Source organism: Oncorhynchus mykiss, chromosome 10, assembly GCF_013265735.2.
Source record: "Oncorhynchus mykiss isolate Arlee chromosome 10, USDA_OmykA_1.1, whole genome shotgun sequence".
NCBI classification, from domain to species: Eukaryota; Metazoa; Chordata; class Actinopteri; order Salmoniformes; family Salmonidae; genus Oncorhynchus; species Oncorhynchus mykiss.
The window spans coordinates 12170790-12192675 of record NC_048574.1 but is presented as its reverse complement, the minus strand read 5'-3'; the positions used below and the strand labels follow the sequence as shown (position 1 = coordinate 12192675).

Genomic DNA, 21886 nt, shown 5'->3' with positions numbered 1-21886 from the left:
AAACCCCAGGAAGAGTAGCTGCTGCCTTGGCAGGAACTAATGGGGATCCATAATAAACCCCAGGAAGAGTAGCTGCTGCCTTGGCAGGAACTAATGGGGATCCATAATAAACCCCAGGAAGAGTAGCTGCTGCCTTGGCAGGAACTAATGGGGATCCATAATAAACCCCAGGAAGAGTAGCTGCTGCCTTGGCAGGAACTAATGGGGATCCATAATAAACTCCAGGAAGAGTAGCTGCTGCCTTGGCAGGAACTAATGGGGATCCATAATAAACCCCAGGAAGAGTAGCTGCTGCCTTGGCAGGAACTAATGGGGATCCATAATAAACCCCAGGAAGAGTAGCTGCTGCCTTGGCAGGAACTAATGGGGATCCATAATAAACCCCAGGAAGAGTAGCTGCTGCCTTGGCAGGAACTAATGGGGATCCATAATAAACCCCAGGAAGAGTAGCTGCTGCCTTGGCAGGAACTAATGGGGATCCCTAATAAACCCCAGGAAGAGTAGCTGCTGCCTTGGCAGGAACTAATGGGGATCCCTAATAAACCTCAGGAAGAGTAGCTGCTGCCTTGGCAGGAACTAATTGGGATCCCTATTAAATACAAATCTCAGTGCAATTAGCACTAGAGTCATGTCACTATGCTTTGCTACAGATATGTTCATGTCATCTTTACAATGTGACGAGATAGTCTAAACTCAGTCAGGAGACTCAGTTTATGAGAGCAAACTCTGAAACCATTGGCGTTTTATAGCCAGCTCTGAGGTCTCACTGCTGAGTCGAGAGCTTCTTTGATATGCTGAGGCATTCAGTATTTCTGAAAAAGTACCAGGTTACAGGGCCTCAGTTAAAAATGATTCAGACTGGCAAGCAACTGCAAATCCTACAGGTACGCCCCATGAAGGGCTCATGCTATTTACACAAGCATGGTCAATTTCTCTCTCTCCCTTCCTTCCTCTCTCTCTGTGAGAATGGTTGACACACAAACTGTGCAGAGGACATAGCTAAGGAAGGAGCCTTTAACACCTCATGCATTGTTTTTTAAAGATGCCCATACGCCTCCCTCTTTTTGTTAACGTGACTTGCCCTCTCTCTGTCCTCCTTCAGATCTGTCCACGGCCAAGAGGAAATTTGCAGAGTCTCTCAACGAGTTTAAGTTCCAGTGTATAGGAGATGCAGAAACGGATGACGAGATATGTATTGGTGAGCTCGCCCTGAGAAGCTTGTAGTTACACACTCAGCACCAGCATAAGCTCATCACCAGTGTCCAAATCGTGTAACAAAATGTGCTAGGGCAAAAACCAAAATGTGCACCCAGGGGTGGCCCCGGGACAGAGTTTGAGAAACCCTGGTCTAGAGCAGGGATGGAACAATCAGTAGCTTTCTAGTTGAAAACACAACCTGCTCTAAAGCAAGCATGTCAACTAGGATTTCAAACGAATAACCTTGTTATGCAAAGTCACACTTGTTGAATGTTAGATTGTGTACAGTATGATCACTGGCTTATTATTTATTGTTAACCTCCCTCCCTCCCTCCCTCCCTCCCTCCCTCCCTCCCTCCCTCCCTCCCTCCCTCCCTCCCTCCCTCCCTCCCTCCCTCCCTCCCTCCCTCCCTCCCTCCCTCCCTCCCTCCACCCTGTCTGTCTGTCTGTCTGTCTCTAACCATCTACAGCAAAGTCTCTACAGGAGTTTGCTGGAGTGTTGCAGAACCTGGAGGATGAGAGGACACGGATGGTGAGTGTCAGATATACAGTGCATTCTGAAACTTTTCAGACCCATTGAATTTTGTTACGTTACAGCTTTATTCTAAAATTGATTAAAACATTTCCCCCTCAGCAATCTACACACAATACCCCATAATGACAAAGCTAAAACAGGTTTTAAGTCATTTTTGCAAATGTATTATAAATAAAAAACAGAAATACCTTATTTACATAAGTATTCAGTCCCTTTGCTATAAGACTCGAAATTGAGCTCAGGTGCATCCATTAAGCATCCTTGAGATGTTTCTACGACGTGATTGGGGTCCACCTGTGGTAAATTCAATTGATTGGACATGATTTGAAAAGGCACACACCTGTCTATATACGTTCCTACAGTTGACAGTGCATGTCAGAGCAAAAACCAAGCCATGAGGTCGAAGGATTTGTCCGTAGAGCTCCGAGACAGGATTGTGTCGAGGCACAGATATGGAAAAGGGTACCAACAAATGTCTGCAGCATTGAAGGTCCCCAAGAACACAGTGGCCTCCATCATTCTTAAATGGGAGAAGTTTGAACCACCAAGACTCTTCCTGGAGCTGGTCGCCCAGCCAAACTGAGCAAATGGGGTAGAAGGGCCTTCGTCAGGGAGGTGACCAAGAACCCGATAGTCACTTTGACAGAGTTCTAGAGTTCCTCTGTGGAAATGGGAGAACCTTCCAGAAAGACAACCATCTCTGCAGCACTCCACCAATCAGGCCTTTATGGTAGAGTGGCCAGACGGAAGCCACTCCTCAGTAAAAGGCACATGACAGCCCACTTGGAGCTTTCCAAAATGCACCTAAAGACTCTCAGACCATGAGAAACTAGATGCTCTGGTCTGACGAAACCAAGATTGGCCTGAATGGAAACGTCACATCTGGAGGAATCCTGGCACCATCCCTACGGTAAAGCATGGTGGTGGCAGAATCATGCTGTGGGGATGTTTTTCAGTGGCAAGGACTGAGAGACTAGTCAAGATTGTTGGAAAGATGAGCGGAGCAAAGTACAGAGAGGTAATTGATGAAAACCTGCTCAAGAGTGCTCAGGACCTCAGACTGGGGCGAAGGTTCACCTTCCAACAGGACAATGACACTAAGCACACAGCTAAGAAATACAATGCAAGAGTGGCTGCAGGAGTCTCTGAATGTCCTTGAGTGACCCAGCCAGAGCCCGGACTTGAACCTGATTTGAATATCTCTGGAGAGATCTGAAATTAGCTGTGCAGCAACACTCCCCATCCAACCTGACAGAGCTTAAAAATATCAGCAGAGGAGAATTTGAGAAACTCCCCAAATGCAGGTGTGCCGAGCTTGTAGCATCACCTGACAGAGCTGGATAATCATACCCAAGAAGACTGGAGGCTGTAGTTACTGCTTCAACAAAGTACTGAGTAAAGGGTCTGAATACTTATGTAAATGTGATATTTCCGTTGTTAGTAAATTAGCACTCCTAAAAAACAGTTTTTGCTTTGTCATTATAGGGTATTATGTGTAAATTGATGAGGGAAAAAAACGATTTATTCAATTTTAGAATAAAGCTGTAATGTAACAAAATGTGGAAAAAGTCAAAGGGAGTGAGGTCCTGTGTGATCAGCTGTGTCGTGACTGATCGCTGCATCTCTGCTCAGATTGAAAATGCCAATGATGTGCTGATCATGCCGCTGGAGCGCTTCAGGAAGGAGCAGATCAGTGCTGCCAAGGTAAGTATATATTATGACTGGACCCCCTAGAAGGGTGAAATTGAGGCCCACAATAAGGGGCTTTACAGCATACTAATATTTATATTACAATTTATTTTAGTTAGGACAGGCGGGAGGTGGGGGCACTCCGGTACAGTAGATGGCGCTAATGCACAATACCGTTGAATGCCAGCAGCCTATAAACCCCACAGAAGATGGGCACTGTTTTCCCGCAGTTCTGATAATAACTGCAAGGGCAGCTGTTCCGCAGACAGGATCGAAGGAAACTGTGCTAGTTTAGCCAGCTAGTCCTAAGGATTACTCTGATACATAGCAGGCGGGAGCGACACTGTGTGCTGGCTTGCTAACTAGCAAGCACTCTGTGTCAGTAACCATCAAGTACATGGTATTGCCCCAGCCTCCCACCTGCTGTGCTAGCGGGAGGCAGAAACAACTGGTAGACAGTGTCCTTTGGCCCTGCCTGTCGGGTAAGGTTTTCTCTTGTACACAGATGGCGGGAGGCAGGGGCGACCTCATGTGCTATCTAGCTAAATAGCAATGCATGAACCAATAGGATGCAAAGAGAGGGGGGGTGTTCATGAAGGACTTAATGGGATGCTCGAGGGGTGGCGTTCCTGCTGTGCAGGAATGCCCACATGCAGAAACGCCCCGAATTGCTGGTTGCAGTTGCACACTATTGGGGGGATCCCCCCACTAAAGGTCCTGTTAATCCTTACTATGGGGTCATTGTGTGATTTTACAATTCCTCGTAGATTATGAGGGGAATTATAGTCCGTATTGGGTCATGTAGCCATTTTATAATCCCTGTTTAGCCTTGAAAGACAAAAAAACAACATATTTGTCTGTTACATTTGAACGTATCCACTGATTGTTAGGAAATGCACTGATCACTCAGATATGATCCGTTTCCCCTTCAGGTTGGCAGGTAACTGACTTTGTCCCGGTTGTGCCACTGCATACAGTTGAAGTTGGAAGTTTACATACACTTAGGTTGGAGTCATTAAAACTAGTTTTTTAACCACTCCACATATTTCTTGTTAACAAACTATAGTTTTGGCAAGTCGGTTAGGACATCTACTTTGTGCATGACACAAGTCATTTTTCCAACAATTGTTTACAGACAGATTATTTAACTTATAATTCTCTGTATCACAAGTTTAGAAGTTTACATACACTACGCTGACTGTGCCTTTAACTTCTTAGGGCTGCAGGGGCAGTATTGAGTAGCTTGGATGAAAGGTGCCCAGAGTAAACGGCCTGCTCCTCAGTCCCAGTTGCTAATACTGTATATGCATATTATTAGTATTGGATAGAAAACACTCAGAAGTTTCTAAAACTGTTTGAATGATGTATGTGAGTATAACAGAACTCATATGGCAGGCAAAACCCTGAGAAGAAATCCAAACAGGAAGTGGGAAATCTGAGGTTGGTCGATTTTCAACCCAGCCCCTATTGACGACACAGTGGGAAATTGGTTATGTTGCACTTCCTAAGGCTTCCACTAGATGTCAACCGTCTTTAGAAACTTGAATGAGGCTTCTACAGTGTTGTGGAGCCAGATGGGAGCTGTTTGAGTCAGTGGTCTGGCAGAGAGCCAGGTCCTGGTCACGCGCATTTCACATGATAGTAACCTGCGTTCCATGGTATTTCTACAGACAATGGAATTCTCCAGTTGGAATGTTATTGAAGATTTATGATAACAACATCCTAAAGATTGATTCTATACTTAGTTTGACAAGTTTCTTTGACCTGTAATATAACTTTTTAAAGTTTTCGTGCGAAGTTCGGCTGGACCTGCACGAGCGTTTGGATTTGTGTACTAAATGCGCCAACAAAAGTAGCTACTTGGACATAAATAATGGATATTATCAAAAAATCAAGCATTTATTGTGGAACTAGGACTCCTGGGAGTGCATTCTGATGAAGATCGTCAATGGTAAGGGAATATTTATAATGTTATTTCTGATTTCTGTTGACTCCAACTTAGCCGATATGTATATATTTTTCTGAGCACCGTCTCAGATTATTGCATGGTTAGCTTTTTCCGTAAAGTTATTTTGAAATCTGACACAGCGGTTGCATTAAGAAGAGGTATATCTATATTTCCATGTCTAACAATTGTATTTATCAACATTTATAATGAGTATTTCTGTAAAATGGATCTCTGCAATATCACCGGATGTTTTTGGAACTAGTGAACAATGCCAATGTATACTGAGATTATTTTATATAAATATGAACTTTATCAAACAAAACATACATGTATTGTGTAACATGAAGTCCTATGAGTGTCATCTGATGAAGATAATCAAAGGTTAGTGATTCATTTTATCTCTATTTGTGCTTTTTGTGACTCCTCTCTTTGGCTGGAAAAATGGCTGAATTTTTCTGTGAGTTGGTGGTGACCTAACATAATCGTTTGTGGTGCTTTCGCTGTAAAGCCGATTTAAAATCGGACACTGTGGTGGGATTAACAACAAGATTACCTTTAAAATGGTATAAAATACATGTATGTTTGAGGAATTTTAATTAGATTTCTGTTGTTTTGAATTTGGCGCCCTGCACTTTCACTGGCTGTTGTCATATCGATCCCGTTAACGGAATTGCAGCCCTAAGAAGTTTAAACAGCTTTGAAAATTCCAGAAAATTATATCATGGCTTTAGAAGCTTTTGATAGGCTAATTGACATCATTTGAGTCAATTGGAGGTGTACCTGTGGATGTATTTCAAGGCCTGCCTTCAAACTCAGTTCCTCTTTGCTTGACATCATGGGAAAATCAAAAGAAATCGCCAAGACCTCAGAAAATAAATTGTAGACCTTCACAAGTCCAAACGCCTGAAGTTACCACGCTCATCTGTACAAACAATAGTACGCAAGTATAAACACCATGGGATCACACAGCCGTCATAATGCTCAGGAAGGAGACGCATTCTGTCTCCTAGAGATGAACGTACTTTGAAGCAAAATGTGCAAATCAATCCCAGAACAACAGCAAAGGACCTTGTGACGATGCTGGAGGAAACAGGTACAAAAGTATCTATATCCATAGTAAAAACGAGTCCTATATCGACATAACCTGAAAGGCCGCTCAGCAAGGAAGTTCAGGCCTTGCTGAAAGGCCGCTCAGCCACTACTCCAAAACCGCCATAAAAAAAGCGAGACTACGGTTTGCAACTGCACATGAGGACAAAGATTGTAATTTTTGGAGAAATGTCCTCTGGTCTGATGAAACAAAAATAGAACTGTTTGGCCATAATGACCATCGTTGTGTTTGGAGGAGAAAGGGGGAGGCTTTCAAGCCGAAGAACACCATCCCAACCGTGAAGCACGGGCTGACAGCATCATGTTGTGGGGGTGCTTTGCTGCAGGAGGGACTGGTGCACTTCACAAAATAAGGAAAATTATGTGGATATATTAAAGCAACATCTCAAGACATCAATCAGAAAATTAAAGCTTGGTCGCAAATGGGTCTTCCAAATGGACAATGACCCCAAGCACACTTCCAAAGTTGTGGCAAAATGGCTTAAGGACAACAAAGTCAAGGTATTGGAGTGGCCATCACAAGCCCTGTCCTCAAACCTATAGAAAATCTGTGGGCATAACTGAAAAAGCTGTGGGAGTAAGGAGGCCTACAAACCTGACTCAGTTACACCAGCTTTATCTGGAAGAATGTGTCAAAATTCACCCAACTTATTATGGGAAGCTTGTGAAGGGCTACCTGAAACGTTTGACGCTAGATAAACAATTTAAAGGCAATGCTACCAAATACTAATTGAGTGTATGCAAACTTCTGACCCACTGGGAACGTGATGAAAGAAATAAAAGCTGAGATAAATCATTCTGTCTACTATTATTCTGACATTTCACATTCTTAAAATAAAGTGGTGATCCTAACTGACCTAAGACAGAATGTTTACTAGGATTAAATGTCAGGATTTGTGAAAAACTGAGTTTAAATGTATTTGGCTAAGATGTATGTAAACTTCCGACTTCAACTGTATAAGTTATATGTTTGTAGGGTAGACTATGTAATGTATGCACTGCAGGGAGGAGCATCCCTCTATTAAATCATCACCGCATTCAGAGATCTCCCTACACTACCTCAGTGTGTCTAAATTGCTCTTTGCTCTGCCTGCCAGAGCTGAGTGATAAGTATGTGATAAGACACTGCCTCCACCTGGCCAATAATGGTAATACATGAAGGGCTTTATCAGGATTTAGCTGGTTGATTGTTAATGAAGAAAGGTAACAGACATCATATTGAGAGTGATATTAAATTGATTTAACTTTGTGAATGTACTTCACACCATGAAGCCTAAGTTAGAAGGATGTGTATGTTAATTGAATGTTTGAAGAATAATTTAGTGTTTTTGGAAGGATACTTTAACTCAAAAAGCCTACATTGAAACGTAGGTCAGTTCTATCCGGGATCCTTGGGAAGTCCCTATCCTAAACCCTAACCCTACCCTAACCTTAAACTTAACCATAACCTGTACCTAACCTTAACCATTCAACATTTCAACTTCAATGGGGGATAGGGACATCCCAAGGATCCCGGATAGCACGGCCTTGAAGCATGTCAAAAGTGTGTAACAGCCATGATGCAGGTACATTTATTATGAAGGGTTAGAGCTAAAATAATGACTTTAGTTTGCTATATTATGATGCTTCGAAGTGATGTGTTGAGCAGCTGTTGTGGTCATTCTTTTCTGTGGAGGGTTGATTGGTTCTACTTCCTGTGGAAACTGGCTGGTTTTGAAAAGCTGGGTCATGTGACTGGGTGGACAGGGATTATGACATCACTCAGTCGCAGGTGTGGACACAGTCAATGTGCCCCAGGGTGATGAGTACTGTACTGTGTGTTAGTACTGACACACCCTGTTATGTCTGTATGTCTGTCTGTGGATGACCTCAATACCAGAGGTTCAGTATAAAGTGGTCGATTGTTTTCCCACCAGCTGTGAGCTGTCTCTGTTAGTTTCAGCAGCCCTAGAGGACTTGTGATTTCAACCTGTGTCTCACAACATGTGCTTCCAGGTTTGTCGGTGAAGCTGAGCTCTGGACATACCAATAATACCCACGACTCTTGAAAAATGATGTTCTGTTGGAAGCTACACTCTCAGAAAAAGGGATCCAAAAGAGTTCTTCAGCTGTCCCCATAGGAGAACCATTTTGGTTCCAGTTAGAACCCTTTTGGGTTCCATGTAGAACCGTCTGTGGAAAGGATTCTACATGGAACCCGAAAGGGTTCCACCTGGAACCAAACGTGGTTCTTCAAAGGTTTCTCCTATTAGGACAGCTGAAGAATCCTTTCAGGTTCTAGATGGCACCCATTTATCTAAGAGTGTAGCAGTGATGATGCCAAAACAGAGATCTATTGCTGCTTTTCGACTGTAACACCAGTGTTACACTAGTGTATACACCCTTATGATATACTAGGGGCATTGTGTTTCCATAGCTGGGGCTGACAGTGAGAACTTGTAAAAAGCAGAATTAACAACCCTGCATAATCAAAACGGTTGCTTTGTGAGAAGGTGTTAAGGTCCACAGTTAGCCATTGTTATGTAAATTGAAGCTGCAGTACCAGTGGCTTGGCTTTGGCCCCAAGTGAGACAAGTCCATCGGAGCCACGGGCCAGTAAAGCATGGGTGCTGGCCCACATAGATTGAAACAGAACAAGTCTGAGTCTTTTGGGTATAACACCAGGTTAAATCCTTTTTGGAAATGGGCCATATGTCTGATATAGAGGTCTCCTTTAAGAAAGAGGTCTTCTGACCTCAATTGGGCTTCCTGGTTAATTAAAAATACACATTGCTGTGTGTGGTGTCCAGGACTTTAGAGGAAACAAAGTGACGGTTGGTGACCTTTTTACTGATGTCTCACAGGAAGCCAAGAAGAAATATGACAAAGAGACGGAAAAGTACTGTGCTGTACTGGAGAAGCACCTGAGTCTATCAGCAAAGAAGAAAGAAGCACATCTCCATGAAGTAAGCACAACCTTTCCCTTGCTGCAGTAAGTCCATGTTTCCATGAAGTAAGCACAACCTTTCGCTTGCTGCAGTAGGTCCATGTTTCCATGAAGTAAGCCCACACCTTTCCCTTGCTGCAGTAGGTCCATGTTTCCATGAAGTAAGCACACACCTTTCCCTTGCTGCAGTAGGTCCATGTTTCCATGAAGTAAGCCCACACCTTTCCCTTGCTGCAGTAGGTCCATGTTTCCATGAAGTAAGCACACACCTTTCACTTGCTGCAGTAGGTCCATGTTTCCATGAAGTAAGCACACACCTTTCGCTTGCTGCAGTAGGTCCATGTTTCCATGAAGTAAGCACACACATTTTGCTTGCTGCAGTAGGTCCATGTTTCCATGAAGTAAGCACACACCTTTCGCTTGCTGCAGTATGTCCATGTTTCCATGAAGTAAGCACACACATTTCGCTTGCTGCAGTATGTCCATGTTTCCATGAAGTAAGCACACACCTTTCGCTTGCTGCAGTAGGTCCATGTTTACCTTTAAGTGTTCATGTGTTTGTGAGTTGTCTCACTTCAATCCTGAGGTGATGTGTGTGTCCTGAACGTTAGTTCCAACAGAGTCACGTGTGTGTTGTGCAGGCAGACAGTCAGGTGGACCACGTGCGGCAGCATTTCTATGAGGTGTCTCTGGAGTATGTGTTCAAGGTGCAGGAAGTCCAGGAGAGGAAGATGTTTGACTTCGTAGAGCCGGTGAGTGAGAATGCCAACCGCCCTCAGCATCTGCTGTATTTTACTGTATACTGCTTAGGGTTGCATAACTCTAGTACCTTTCCCAAAACGTCCAGGTTTTCCAGAAATCCTTTCTGAAAGACGTATTTTCTGCTTATTCCCTCCTGAACCTTCCAACCAGGATTTCTGGAAAACCTGGGAATTTGGGGAAAGGTACTGGAGTTTTGCAACCCTACGATTGTGACTGTTCTACTGTTACTGTTCTACTGTTACTGTTCTACTGTTACTGTACTACTGTTACTATACTACTGTTACTGTTACTGTTCTACTGTTACTGTTCTACTGTTACTATACTACTGTTACTGTTCTACTGTTACTGTTCTTCTGTTACTGTTCTACTGTTACTGTACTACTGTTACTGTTCTAATGTTACTATACTACTGTTACTGTTACTGTTCTACTGTTACTGTTCTACTGTTACTATACTACTGTTACTGTTCTACTGTTCTACTGTTACTGTTCTACTGTTACTATACTACTGTTACTGTTCTACTGTTCTACTGTTACTGTTCTACTGTTACTGTACTACTGTTACTGTTCTACTGTTACTGTTCTACTGTTACTATACTACTGTTACTGTTCTACTGTTACTATACTACTGTTACTGTACTACTGTTACTATACTACTGTTACTGTACTACTGTTACTGTTCTACTGTTACTATACTACTGTTACTGTTCTACTGTTACTGTTCTACTGTTACTATACTACTGTTACTATACTACTGTTGCTGTTATACTGTTACTATACTACTGTTACTGTTCTACTGTTACTATACTACTGTTACTGTTACTGTTATACTGTTACTATACTACTGTTACTCTTATACTGTTACTATACTATTGTTACTGTTACTGTTCTACTGTTACTGTTCTACTGTTACTGTTCTACTGTTACTGTACTACTGTTACAGTTCTACTGTTACTGTTCTACTGTTACTATACTACTGTTACTGTACTACTGTTACTATACTACTGTTACTGTACTACTGTTACTGTTGCTGTTCTACTGTTACTGTTCTAATGTTACTATACTACTGTTACTGTTCTACTGTTACTGTTCTACTGTTACATACTACTGTTACTGTTACTGTTATACTGTTACTATACTACTGTTACTGTTCTACTGTTACTATACTACTGTTGCTGTTCTACTGTTACTGTTACTGTTCTACTGTTACTATACCACTGTTACTGTTACTGTTCTACTGCTACTATACTACTGTTACTGTACTACTGTTACTATACTACTGTTACTGTACTACTGTTACTGTTACTGTTCTACTGTTACTGTTCTACTGTTACTATACTACTGTTACTGTTCTACTGTTACTGTTCTACTGTTACTGTACTACTGTTACTGTTCTACTGTTACTGTACTACTGTTACTGTACTACTGTTACTGTTCTACTGTTACTATACTACTGTTACTGTTACTGTTCTACTGTTACTGTTCTACTGTTACTGTACTACTGTTACTGTTCTACTGTTACTGTACTACTGTTACTGTTCTACTGTTACTGTACTACTGTTACTGTTCTACTGTTACTGTACTACTGTTACTGTACTACTGTTGATTTACTACTGTTACTGTTCTACTGTTACTGTTCTACTGTTACTGTACTACTGTTACTGTTCTACTGTTACTGTTCTACTGTTACTATACTACTGTTACTGTTCTACTGTTACTATACTACTGTTACTGTTACTGTTCTACTGTTACTATACTACCATTACTGTTCTACTGTTACTATACTACTGTTACTGTTACTGTTATACTGTTACTATACTACTGTTACTGTTATACTGTTACTATACTACTGTTACTGTTCTACTGTTACTATACTACTGTTACTGTTCTACTGTTACTGTTCTTCTGTTACTGTTCTACTGTTACTATACTACTGTTACTGTTCTAATGTTACTATACTACTGTTACTGTTCTTCTGTTACTGTTCTACTGTTACTATACTACTGTTACTGTTCTACTGTTCTACTGTTACTGTTCTACTGTTACTATACTACTGTTACTGTTCTACTGTTCTACTGTTACTGTTCTACTGTTACTATACTACTGTTACTGTTCTACTGTTCTACTGTTACTGTTCTACTGTTACTATACTACTGTTACTGTACTACTGTTACTGTTCTACTGTTACTGTTCTACTGTTACTATACTACTGTTACTGTTCTACTGTTACTATACTACTGTTACTATACTACTGTTGCTGTTATACTGTTACTATACTACTGTTACTGTTCTACTGTTACTATACTACTGTTACTGTTACTGTTCTACTGTTACTATACTACTGTTACTCTTATACTGTTACTATACTACTGCTACTGTTACTGTTCTACTGTTACTGTACTACGTTTACTGTTCTACTGTTACTGTTCTACTGTTACTATATTACTGTTACTGTTCTACTGCTACTATACTACTGTTACTGTACTACTGTTACTATACTACTGTTACTGTACTACTGTTACTGTTACTGTTCTACTGTTACTGTTCTACTGTTACTATACTACTGTTACTGTTCTACTGTTACTGTTCTACTGTTACCATACTACTGTTACTGTTACTGTTATACTGTTACTATACTACTGTTACTGTTCTACTGTTACTATACTACTGTTACTGTTCTACTGTTACTGTTACTGTTCTACTGTTACTATACTACTGTTACTGTTCTACTGCTACTATACTACTGTTACTGTACTACTGTTACTATACTACTGTTACTGTACTACTGTTACTGTTACTGTTCTACTGTTACTGTTCTACTGTTACTATACTACTGTTACTGTTCTACTGTTACTGTTCTACTGTTACTGTACTACTGTTACTGTTCTACTGTTACTGTACTACTGTTACTGTACTACTGTTACTGTTCTACTGTTACTATACTACTGTTACTGTTACTGTTCTACTGTTACTGTTCTACTGTTACTGTACTACTGTTACTGTTCTACTGTTACTGTACTACTGTTACTGTTCTACTGTTACTGTACTACTGTTACTGTTCTACTGTTACTGTACTACTGTTACTGTACTACTGGTACTTTACTACTGTTACTGTTCTACTGTTACTGTTCTACTGTTACTGTACTACTGTTACTGTTCTACTGTTACTGTTCTACTGTTACTATACTACTGTTACTGTTCCACTGTTACTATACTACTGTTACTGTTACTGTTCTACTGTTACTATACTACCATTACTGTTCTACTGTTACTATACTACTGTTACTGTTACTGTTATACTGTTACTATACTACTGTTACTGTTATACTGTTACTATACTACCATTACTGTTCTACTGTTACTGTTACTGTTCTACTGTTACTATACTACTGTTACTGTTATACTGTTACTATACTACTGTTACTGTTCTACTGTTACTGTACTACTGTTACTGTTCTACTGTTACTGTTCTACTGTTACTGTACTACTGTTACTGTTACTGTTCTACTGTTACTGTTCTACTGTTACTATACTACTGTTACTGTACTACTGTTACTGTACTACTGTTACTGTTCTACTTTTACTTTACTACTGTTACTGTTACTTTTCTACTGTTACTATACTACTGTTACTGTTCTATTGTTACTATACTACTGTTACTGTACTACTGTTACTGTTCTACTTTTACTTTACTACTGTTACTGTTACTTTTCTACTGTTACTATACTACTGTTACTGTTCTACTGTTACTATACTACTGTTACTGTACTACTGTTACTGTTCTACTGTTACTATACTACTGCTACTGTTCTACTGTTACTATACTACTGTTACTGTTCTACTGTTACTGTTCCACTGTTACTATACTACTGCTACTCTTCTACTGTTACTGTACTAATGTTACTGTACTACTGTTACTGTTCTACTGTTACTGTTCTACTGTTACTGTACTACTATTACTGTTACTACTGTTACTGTTCTACTGTTACTATACTAATGTTACTGTACTACTGTTACTGTACTACTGTTACTGTACTACTGTTACTGTACTACTGTTACTATACTAATGTTACTGTTCTACTGTTACTATACTACTGTTACTGATATACTGTTACTGTTACTGTTCTACTGCTACTATACTACTGTTACTGTTACTGTTATACTGTTACTATACTACTGTTACTCTTATACTGTTACTATACTACTGTTCTACTGTTACTGTTCTACTGTTACTGTTCTACTGTTACTGTTCTACTGTTACTGTTCTACTGTTACTGTACTACTGTTACTATGCTACTGTTACTGTACTCCTGTTACTATACTACTGTTACTGTTACTGTTCTACTGTTACTACACTACTGTTACTGTTCTACTGTTACTGTTCTACTGTTACTATACTACTGTTACTGTTCTACTGTTTCTGTTCTACTGTTACTATACTACTGTTACTATTCTACTGCTACTATACTACTGTTACTGTACTACTGTTACTATACTACTGTTACTGTTACTGTTCTACTGTTACTGTTCTACTGTTACTGTTCTACTGTTACTATACTACTGTTACTGTTCTACTGTTACTATACTACTGTTACTGTTCTACTGTTACTGTTCTACTGTTACTATACTACTGTTGCTGTTACGGTTATACTATTACTATACTACTGTTACTGCTCTACTGTTACTATACTACTGTTACTGTTACTGTTCTACTGTTACTATACTACCATTACTGTTCTACTGTTACTATACTACTGTTACTGTTACTGTTATACTGTTACTATACTACTGTTACTGTACTACTGTTACTATACAACTGTTACTCTTCTACTGTTACTGTACTAATGTTACTGTTGTACTGTTACTATACTACTGTTACTGTTCTACTGTTACTATACTACTGTTACTCTTCTACAGTTACTGTACTAATGTTACTGTACTACTGTTACTGCTCTACTGTTACTGTTCTACTGTTCTACTGTTACTTTACTACTGTTACTGTTACTGTTCTACTGTTACTGTTCTACTGTTACTATACTACTGTTACTGTACTACTGTTACTGTTCTATTGTTACTATACTACTGTTACTGTTCTACTGTTACTGTTGTACTGTTACTATACTACTGTTACTGTTCTACTGTTACTATACTACTGTTACTCTTCTACTGTTACTGTACTAATGCTACTATACTACTGTTACTGTTCTACTGTTACTGTTCTACTGTTACTATACTACTGTTACTCTTCTACTGTTACTGTACTAATGTTACTGTACTACTGTTACTGCTCTACTGTTACTGTTCTACTGTTCTACTGTTACTTTACTACTGTTACTGTTACTGTTCTACTGTTACTGTTCTACTGTTACTATACTACTGTTACTGTACTACTGTTACTGTTCTATTGTTACTATACTACTGTTACTGTTCTACTGTTACTGTTGTACTGTTACTATACTACTGCTACTGTTCTACTGTTACTATACTACTGTTACTCTTCTACTGTTACTGTACTAATGTTACTATACTACTGTTACTGTTCTACTGTTACTGTTCTACTGTTACTATACTACTGTTACTCTTCTACTGTTACTGTACTAATGTTACTGTACTACTGTTACTGCTCTACTGTTACTGTTCTACTGTTACTGTACTACTATTAATGTTACTACTGTTACTGTACTACTGTTACTATACTAATGTTACTGTTCTACTGTTAGTGTTCTACTGTTACGGTTCTACTGTTACTGTACTAATGTTACTGTTCTACTGTTACTGTTCTACTGTTACTGCTCTACTGTTACTATGCTACTGTTACTGTACTACTGTCACTATACTACTGTTACTGTTACTGTTCTACTGTTACTGTTCTACTGTTACTATACTACTGTTACTGTTCTACTGTTACTGTTCTACTGTTACTATACTACTGTTACTGTTCTACCGTTTCTGTTCTACTGTTACTATACTACTGTTACTGTTCTACTGTTACTATACTACTGTTACTGTACTACTGTTACTATACTACTGTTACTGTACTACTGTTACTGTTCTACTGTTACTGTTCTACTGTTACTGTTCTACTGTTACTATACTACTGTTACTGTTCTACTGTTACTGCTCTACTGTTACTATACTACTGTTACTGTTCTACTGTTACTGTACTACTGTTACTATACTACTGTTACTGTTACTTTTCTACTGTTACTGTTCTACTGTTACTATGCTACTGTTACTGTACTACTGTTACTATACTACTGTTTCTGTTCTACGGTTACTGTTCCACTGTTACTATACAACTGTTACTATACTACCATTACTGTTCTACTGTTACTATACTACTGTTACTGTTACTGTTATACTGTTACTATACTACTGTTACTGTACTACTGTTACTGTACTACTGTTACTGTTCTACTGTTACTTTACTACTGTTACTGTTACTGTTCTACTGTTACTGTTCTACTGTTACTATACTACTGTTACTGTACTACTGTTACTGTTCTATTGTTACTATACTACTGTTACTGTTCTACTGTTACTGTTCTACTGTTACTATACTAATGTTACTGTTCTACTGTTACTATACTACTGTTACTGTTCTGCGGTTACTGTTCTACTGTTACTAACTACTGTTACTCTTCTACTGTTACTGTACTAATGTTACTATACTACTGTTACTGTTCTACTGTTACTATACTACTGTTACTGTTCTACTGTTACTATACTACTGTTACTCTTCTACTGTTACTGTACTAATGTTACTGTACTACTGTTACTGTTCTACTGTTACTGTTCTACTGTTACTGTACTACTATTAATGTTACTACTGTTACTGTTCTACTGTTACTATACTAATGTTACTGTTCTACTGTTAGTGTTCTACCGTTACGGTTCTACTGTTACTGTACTAATGTTACTGTTCTACTGTTACTGTTCTACTGTTACTGCTCTACTGTTACTGTACTAATGTTACTGTTCTACTGTTAGTGTTCTACCGTTACGGTTCTACTGTTACTGTTCTACTGTTACTGTTCTACTGTTACTGTTCTGCTTTTACTGTGCTACTGTTACTATGCTACTGTTACTGTACTACTGTTACTATACTACTGTTACTGTTACTGTACTACTGTTACTGTTCTACTGTTACTATACTACTGTTACTGTTCTACTGTTACTATACTACTGTTGCTGTTCTACCGTTTCTGTTCTACTGTTACTATACTACTGTTACTGTTATACTGCTACTATACTACTGTTACTGTACTGCTGTTACTATACTACTGTTACTGTACTACTGTTACTATACTACTGTTACTGTTACTGTTCTACTGTTACTGTTCTACTGTTACTATACTACGGTTACTGTTCTACTGTTACTGCTCTACTGTTACTATACTACTGTTACTGTTCTACTGTTACTGTTCTACTGTTACTATACTACTGTCACTGTTCTACTGTTACCATACTACTGTTACTGTTACTGTTATACTATTACTATACCACTGTTACTGTTCTACTGTTACTATACTACTGTTACGGTTCTACTGTTACTGTACTACTATTACTGTTACTACTGTTACTGTTCTACTGTTACTATACTAATGTTACTGTTCTACTGTTAGTGTTCTACCGTTACGGTTCTACTGTTACTGTACTAATGTTACTGTTCTACTGTTACTGTTCTACTGTTACTGCTCTACTGTTACTGTACTAATGTTACTGTTCTACTGTTACTGTACCACTGTTACTGTTCTACTGTTACTGTACTACTGCTACTATACTACTGTTACTGTACTACTGTTACTGTACTACTGTTACTATACTACTGTTACTGTACTACTGTTACTATACTAATGTTACTGTTCTACTGTTACTGTACTACTGTTACTATACTACTGTTACTGTTATACTGTTACTGTACTACTGTTACTGTTACTGTTATACTGTTACTATACTGCTGTTACTGTTATACTGTTACTATACTACTGCTACTGTTCTGCTGTTATTATACTACTGTTACTGTTACTGTTATACTGTTACTATACTACTGTTGCTGTTATACTGTTACTATACTACTGTTACTGTTATACTGTTACTGTACTACTGTTACTGTTCTACTGTTACTGTTCTACTGTTACTGTTCTATTGTTACTATACTACTGTTACTGTTCTACTGTTACTGGTCTACTGTTACTGTTCTACTGTTACTATACTACTGTTACTGTTCTACTGTTAGTGTTCTACTGTTACTATACTACTGTTACAGTTCTACTGTTACTGTACTACTGTTACTGTTCTACTGTTAGTGTTCTACTGTTACTGTTATACTGTTACTGTACTATTGTTACTGTACTACTGTTACTGTACTATTGTTCCTGCTGTTACTGCACTATTGTTACTGTACTACTGCTACCATACTATTGTTACTACACTATTGCTACTGTACTATTGTTACTGTACTATTGTAACTGTACTATTGTTACTGTACAACTGCTACTGTACTATTGTTACTGTACTACTGCTACTGTACTATTGCTACTACTGTTACTTTACTACGGTGATTACTGTTTTTCTACTACTGTTACTGCTGTTACTGTACTACAGTTACTTCACTACTGTTACTGTACAACTCAAATCAAATAAACTTTTATTGGTCACATACACGTGTTTAGCAGATGTTATTGGTCACATACACGTGTTTAGCAGATGTTATTGGTCACATACACGTGTTTAGCAGATGTTATTGGTCACATACACGTGTTTAGCAGATGTTATTGCGAGTGTAGCAATATGCTTGTTACTGTTCTACAGTTACTTTAGTCTATACAACTTTCATGCTCAATCACCTCATCTCTCTATGAAACAATGTAGATATGTGTACAGATGTAAGGTCTTAATTTCAGCCAGTTTACTACCGCAGGAAAATAATTCTGCTGCAACAGGAAATGTGAATTATTACAGTATGTGGATTATAATTAACAGACATATTTGTAGGGGTTGATACATTTTTCCTAAGGAAAAATCAAGTCTGAATTTTCAAAGTGGAAATGACAAACTTCAAAAAGCTTTTTTTTAACCTCAAATACACTTCAATTTCCTGCATTTCAGGAAAGTTCTCCTGCAACAGGGTCATCAAATTAAGATCCTACATATGTAGCTTTAGAATGTAGCTGACTACAAGTACCTTTGAAAGCAAATTAGAGTAGATTTGGTTGATTTCATTTAATTGAGTTGCGAGGAATTCTCAACCGTGTTTCCTTTCCCTGTCATCCTCTACATCAATTCTAGTTGCTGGCATTCCTTCAAGGGCTGTTTACTTACTACCATCATGGGTACGAGCTGGCCAAAGACTTCAACCACTTCAAGACAGACCTCACCATCAGCATTCAGAATGTAAGATGCATGTTAATGCCATACATTACAGGCATGAGATGCTGATCATATTTCATCTTTTGCCAACCCAGTGGCCTTTCAAGGCAATAGCTCTAACCCAACAACTGTAGACAGCGGTCAATAGCTCTAACCCAACAACTGTAGACAGCAGTCAATAGCTCTAACCCAACAACTGTAGACAGCGGTCAATAGCCCTAACCCAACAACTGTAGACAGCGGTCAATAGCCCTAACCCAACAACTGTAGACAGCGGTCAATAGCTCTAACCCAACAACTGTAAGCAGTGGTCAATAGCCCTAACCCAACAACTGTAGACAGTGGTCAATAGCTCTAACCCAACAACTGTAGACAGCGGTCAATAGCTCTAACCCAACAACTGTAGACAGCGGTCTATAGCTCTAACCCAACAACTGTAGACAGTGGTCAATAGCTCTAACCCAACAACTGTAGACAGTGGTCAATAGCTCTAACCCAACAACTGTAAGCAGTGGTCAATAGCTCTAACCCAACAACTGTAGACAGTGGTCAATAGCTCTAACCCAACAACTGTAGACAGTGGTCAATAGCCCTAACCCAACAACTGTAAGCAGTGGTCAATAGCTCTAACCCAACAACTGTAAGCAGTGGTCAATAGCTCTAACCCAACAACTGTAGACAGTGGTCAATAGCCCTAACCCAACAACTGTAGACAGTGGTCAATACCCCTAACCCAACAACTGTAGACAGCAGTCAATAGCTCTAACCCAACACCTATAGACAGTGGTCAATAGCTCTAACCCAACAACTGTAGACAGTGGTCAATAGCTCTAACCCAACACCTATAGACAGTGGTCAATAGCTCTAACCCAACAACTGTAGACAGCAGTCAATAGCCCTAACCCAACAACTGTAGACAGCAGTCAATAGCTCTAACCCAACACCTGTAGACAGTGGTCAATAGCCCTAACCCAACAACTGTAGACAGTGGTCAATAGCTCTAACCCAACAACTGTAGACAGTGGTCAATAGCCCGAACCCAACAACTGTAGACAGCAGTCAATAGCTCTAACCCAACACCTGTAGACAGTCGTCAATAGCCCTAACCCAACAATTGTAGACAGTGGTCAATAGCCCTAACCCAACAACTGTAGACAGCAGTCAATAGCCCTAACCCAACACCTGTAGACAGTGGTCAATAGCCCTAACCCAACAACTGTAGACAGTTGTCAATAGCTCTAACCCAACACCTGTAGACAGTGGTCAATAGCCCTAACCCAACAACTGTAAGCAGTGGTCAATAGCTCTAACCCAACAACTGTAAGCAGTGGTCAATAGCTCTAACCCAACAACTGTAGACAGTGGTCAATAGCCCTAACCCAACAACTGTAGACAGTGGTCAATAGCCCTAACCCAACAACTGTAGACAGTGGTCAATAGCTCTAACCCAACAACTGTAGACAGTGGTCAATAGCCCTAACCCAACAACTGTAGACAGCAGTCAATAGCTTTAACCCAACACCTGTAGACAGTCGTCAATAGCCCTAACCCAACAATTGTAGACAGTGGTCAATAGCCCTAACCCAACAACTGTAGACAGCAGTCAATAGCCCTAACCCAACACCTGTAGACAGTGGTCAATCGCCCTAACCCAACAACTGTAGACAGTTGTCAATAGCTCTAACCCAACACCTGTAGACAGTGGTCAATAGCCCTAACCCAACAACTGTAAGCAGTGGTCAATAGCTCTAACCCAACAACTGTAAGCAGTGGTCAATAGCTCTAACCCAACAACTGTAGACAGTGGTCAATAGCCCTAACCCAACAACTGTAGACAGTGGTCAATACCCCTAACCCAACAACTGTAGACAGCAGTCAATAGCTCTAACCCAACACCTATAGACAGTGGTCAATAGCTCTAACCCAACAACTGTAAGCAGTCAATAGCTCTAACCCAACACCTGTAGACAGTGGTCAATAGCCCTAACCCAACAACTGTAGACAGTGGTCAATAGCTCTAACCCAACAACTGTAGACAGTGGTCAATAGCCCTAACCCAACAACTGTAGACAGCAGTCAATAGCCCTAACCCAACACCTGTAGACAGTGGTCAATAGCCGTAACCCAACAACTGTAGACAGTGGTCAATAGCCCTAACCCAACAACTGTAGACAGTTGTCAATAGCTCTAACCCAACACCTGTAGACAGTGGTCAATAGCCCTAACCCAACAACTGTAGACAGCAGTCAATAGCTCTAACCCAACACCTGTAGACAGTGGTCAATAGCCCTAACCCAACAACTGTAGACAGTGGTCAATAGGCCTAACCCAACAACTGTAGACAGCAG

At 39.7% G+C, this 21886-nt stretch overlaps 1 protein-coding gene across 3 annotated transcripts in view; it reads left to right on the top strand.

Annotated features, from left to right (window-relative positions):
* LOC110534849 (rho GTPase-activating protein 26) overlaps positions 1-21886 on the top strand; it is a 145502-nt gene that overhangs the window by 47160 nt on the left and 76456 nt on the right. For all 3 annotated transcript variants that reach the window (XM_036989703.1, XM_036989705.1, XM_036989704.1), the window contains exons 2-7: positions 1103-1198; positions 1668-1729; positions 3365-3436; positions 9323-9424; positions 10047-10157; positions 19458-19562. In XM_036989703.1, the coding sequence (XP_036845598.1) occupies positions 1103-1198; positions 1668-1729; positions 3365-3436; positions 9323-9424; positions 10047-10157; positions 19458-19562 (548 nt within the window). The remainder of the gene's footprint in view (positions 1-1102; positions 1199-1667; positions 1730-3364; positions 3437-9322; positions 9425-10046; positions 10158-19457; positions 19563-21886) is intronic.